This window comes from Cebus imitator, unplaced genomic scaffold (genome assembly GCF_001604975.1).
Source record: "Cebus imitator isolate Cc_AM_T3 unplaced genomic scaffold, Cebus_imitator-1.0 Scaffold263, whole genome shotgun sequence".
Classification (NCBI taxonomy): Eukaryota; Metazoa; Chordata; class Mammalia; order Primates; family Cebidae; genus Cebus; species Cebus imitator.
Genome location: NW_016107578.1, coordinates 2254290 through 2257852, shown reverse-complemented (window position 1 = coordinate 2257852; position 3563 = coordinate 2254290). Strand labels below are relative to the sequence as shown.

The 3563-nt window shown below is 48.4% G+C and overlaps 1 protein-coding gene across 1 annotated transcript in view; it reads right to left on the bottom strand.

The window, feature by feature from the left end:
- The window catches only part of NDUFA7 (NADH:ubiquinone oxidoreductase subunit A7), an 11317-nt gene that overhangs the window by 5535 nt on the left and 2219 nt on the right, over positions 1 to 3563 (bottom strand). The window contains exon 3 of the mRNA XM_017500101.2: positions 1073 to 1222. Within this exon, the coding sequence (XP_017355590.1) occupies positions 1073 to 1222 (150 nt within the window). The remainder of the gene's footprint in view (positions 1 to 1072; positions 1223 to 3563) is intronic.

Sequence of the window (3563 nt, the reverse complement as noted above, 5' to 3'; positions counted from 1 at the left end):
AAAAAAAAAAAAAAAAAAAAAGAGGATTAACCCTTGTAATAGCTTTCTGAAATAGATACTATTACAGTCCCCATTTAATTAAGAGAAGGCAACTGAAACCAGGAACCAAACTAGTTTTTGAGAGGAGCCCAGGGTTTATATAATTCTCTAAGAAGAATATATGGCCAGGTGCAGTGGCTCATGCCTGTAATTCCAGCACTTTGGGAGGCTGAGGCCGGGGGATCACATGAGGTCAGGAGTTCAAGACCAGCCTGACCAACATGGTAAAACCCCATCGCTACTAAAAATACAAAATTATCTGGGCATGGTGGCACACGCCTGTAATCCCAGCTATTTGGGAGGCTGAGTCAGGAAAATCGCTTGATCCTGGGAGGTAGAGGTTGCAGTGAGCTGAGATCATGCCACTGCACTCCAGCCTAAACAACAAGAGTGAGATTCCATCTTAAATAAATAAATAAAATAAGAAAAATACATAATTATATAAGCTGTATTGTCTCAGCTTTTCACAGGGCCCTTGGAGGTACCCCAGAACTTCATCTGTTTTGTAGGATGCCCAGTCCCGGCTGAGGCACTAACTTCTACCCTGCCCTGGGTTGGCCTAAATGAGCTCTTGCTGAGCACGGTGATTCTCACCTGTATTCCCAGCTACTCGGGAGGCCAAGGCAGGAGGATCACTTGAGCCCAGGAGTTTGAGAACAGCCTGGGCAACAGAGCAAGACCCTACTCTACAAAACGTTTAAAAATTAGCCCAGCATGGTGGCATTAACCTGTAATCCCAATTACTCAGGAGGCTGAAGAAGGTGGCAAGGATCACTTCAGCCCAGGAGTTCAAGGTTGCAGTGAACGATGACTGCACCGTTGCACTTCACCCTGGGCGACAGAGCAAGACTCTGTCTCTAAAAACAAGTATATAAGCTCTTGGACAAAAAGCTCCCAGCAGCACAGTTCCTGACACAGTTGATGCTTACTAAGTAGGATCTTGACAAACTACCCTTTCCACAAGCTGGGGAGAGGGAATGGGTCACAGGAGGGGGTTGTGGGGAATCTGGTGAGCAACACTGGAGATCCTCACCTCTCCGCTGGCTTGCCTGACACCAGCGCCTTCTGCGAGGACATGATGATGGAAGGGGGCACAGATTCACGGCGGCCATCACGAGTGCAATAGTAATTGTTGGAGAGCTTGTGGTTGGGACCCACAGGGAGCTCGGGAGGAGGCTGAGTTCTGAGGGGAAAAAAGATCAGCATTAAAGAAAAGAGACAGTCATTGTCACAGCCCCCACTGTGGGCTCCTGTCACCTCAGGGACCCACAGCCAGCCCTGGGATAGGTCACAGGCTGGGGATGTCCCTTGGTACACTGGCAGGGACATATGCCTGGGGAGGGGTCCTGGGACCAGAAGCAGATGGCAGCCCCAGGTACCCCACCTGTCCCCAATAAGCGAGAGGGTACAGCGGACCCTTTGTGAGGCTCCCAAGGCCCGGGACATGTTCCCATGCCCTCTACCCCACGGCTGAGCTTGGCAGCCAACCTGACCTGATTTAGCCCACTCTAAGTGGCTTTTTCCCCTAAGGCCAGACTATGGCGCCATGTGTTTCCTGTTATCTCAGGAAGTCTTTGGAGAACCCTGCTGGGATTAAGGCCCATTACTCAAAGAACACCTTGACCTTGGAGCCTGTCCAGATCTCTACATTTCCTGCCACCATGTGGCCAGGCAACAACTCTTTGGAGGCCAGAGAGGGGTGAACAGAGTTCAGTCTTGTCTTGAACTAAACCCTGGGCTGCATTTCCCAGGAAGCCTGAGGCCTTAAAAGGAAATGCTCAAAATAAGGCCAGGCACCGTAAATCATGCCTGTAATCCCAGCACTTTGGGGGGCCAAGGCGGGTGGATCCCTTGAGGTCAGGAGTTCAAGACCAGCCTGGTCAACATGGCAAAATCCCATCTCTACTAAAATGCAAAAATTAGTCGTGCATGGTAGCAGGAGGTAGAGGATTGCAGAGAGCTGAGATCACGCCACTACACTCCAGCCTGGGCAACAGAGTGAGACTTCATCTCAAAAAAAAAAAAAAAAAAAAAGCTCAAAACAAGAGGGGCTTTCCAAAGAGAAGGGGAAGAAAAGACAGGAAAAACTGTAAATCGATCTGTTTGCACTTAGCCATGTTTCTAAGTCACGTTTTTATCTGAGAACTGTTTTGCCAGAATTTAATTTTTTTTTTCGAGACAGTGATCATTATGTACTCCAGCCTGGATAATATATGCAATCATATGATTGTTTGAGGTGTGGTCATAGCTCACTGCAGCCTCAACCTCTGGGGTTCAAGCAATCCTCCCGCCTCAGCCTCCCGAGTAGCTGGAATTACAGGCGCACATCACCACATCCAGCTAATTTTTCTCAAGTAGCTGGAACTACAGATATGCACCACCACATCTGGCTAATTTCTCCCCCCCCCCATATATATATGTCTATTTGTGTGTGTGTATGGAGTTGGGGTTCTCACTATGTTGCCCAGGTTGGTGTCAAATTCCTGGCCTTAGGTTATCTTCCCACCTTGACTTCCCAAAGTGCTAGGATTACAGGTGTGAGCCACCACTCCTGGCCAACTTTTTCTTAAAACAAGTGTAAGTCATTGTATTTTTTAAAAATAAGAAACACAGGCCGGGCGTGGTGGCTCACGCCTGTAATCCAAGCACTTTGGAGGCCAAGGAGGGCGGATCACCTGAGGTCGGGAGTTCAGGACCAGCCTGACCAACATGGTGAAACCTGGTCTTAGAAAAAAAAAATAATAAGAAACACAAACATAAAGTAAAAAATGTTTAATATTAAAAGCAATATATGATGTGAAAGACTTAAGGAGGCTGGATATGGTGGCTCATACCTGTAATCTGAACATTTTGGGAGGCCAAGGAGGAAGGAGTTGTTTGTTTGTTTTCTGAGATGGAGTCTCACTCTGTTGCACAGGCTGGAGTGCAGTGCTGCAATCTGGGCTCACTGCAACCTCCACCTCCTGGATTCAAGCAATTCTCCTGCCTGAGCCTCCCAAGTAGCTAGGACTACAGATGCATGCCACCATGCCTGGCTAATTTTTGTATTTTTGGTAGAGACAGGGTTTCACTATTTTGGCTGGGCTGGTCTCGAACTCCTGACCTCGTGATCTGCCTGCCTCGGCCTCCTAAAGTACTGGAATTACAGGTGTGAGCCACCACAACTGGCCAGAGGCCAGAAGTTTAAGACTAGCTTGGTCAACATGGTAAGACCCGTTTCTATAAAAAAATTTTAAAAACTAGCCAGGCATGGTAACATGTGCCTGTAGTCCCAGCTACTTGGGAGGCTGGAACAGAAGGATCACTTGAGCCTGGGAGTTCGAGGCTGCAGCAATGAGCTATCATTGTGCCAATGAACTCCAGCCTGGGTGACAAAGACCAAGTTTCAAAAAAAAAATAAAAAAGCCAGGGCCGGGCGCAGTGGCTCAAGCCTGTAATCCCAGCACTTTGGGAGGCCGAGGCGGGTGGATCACAAGGTCAAGAGATCGAGACCATCCTGGTCAACATGGTGAAACCCCGTCTCT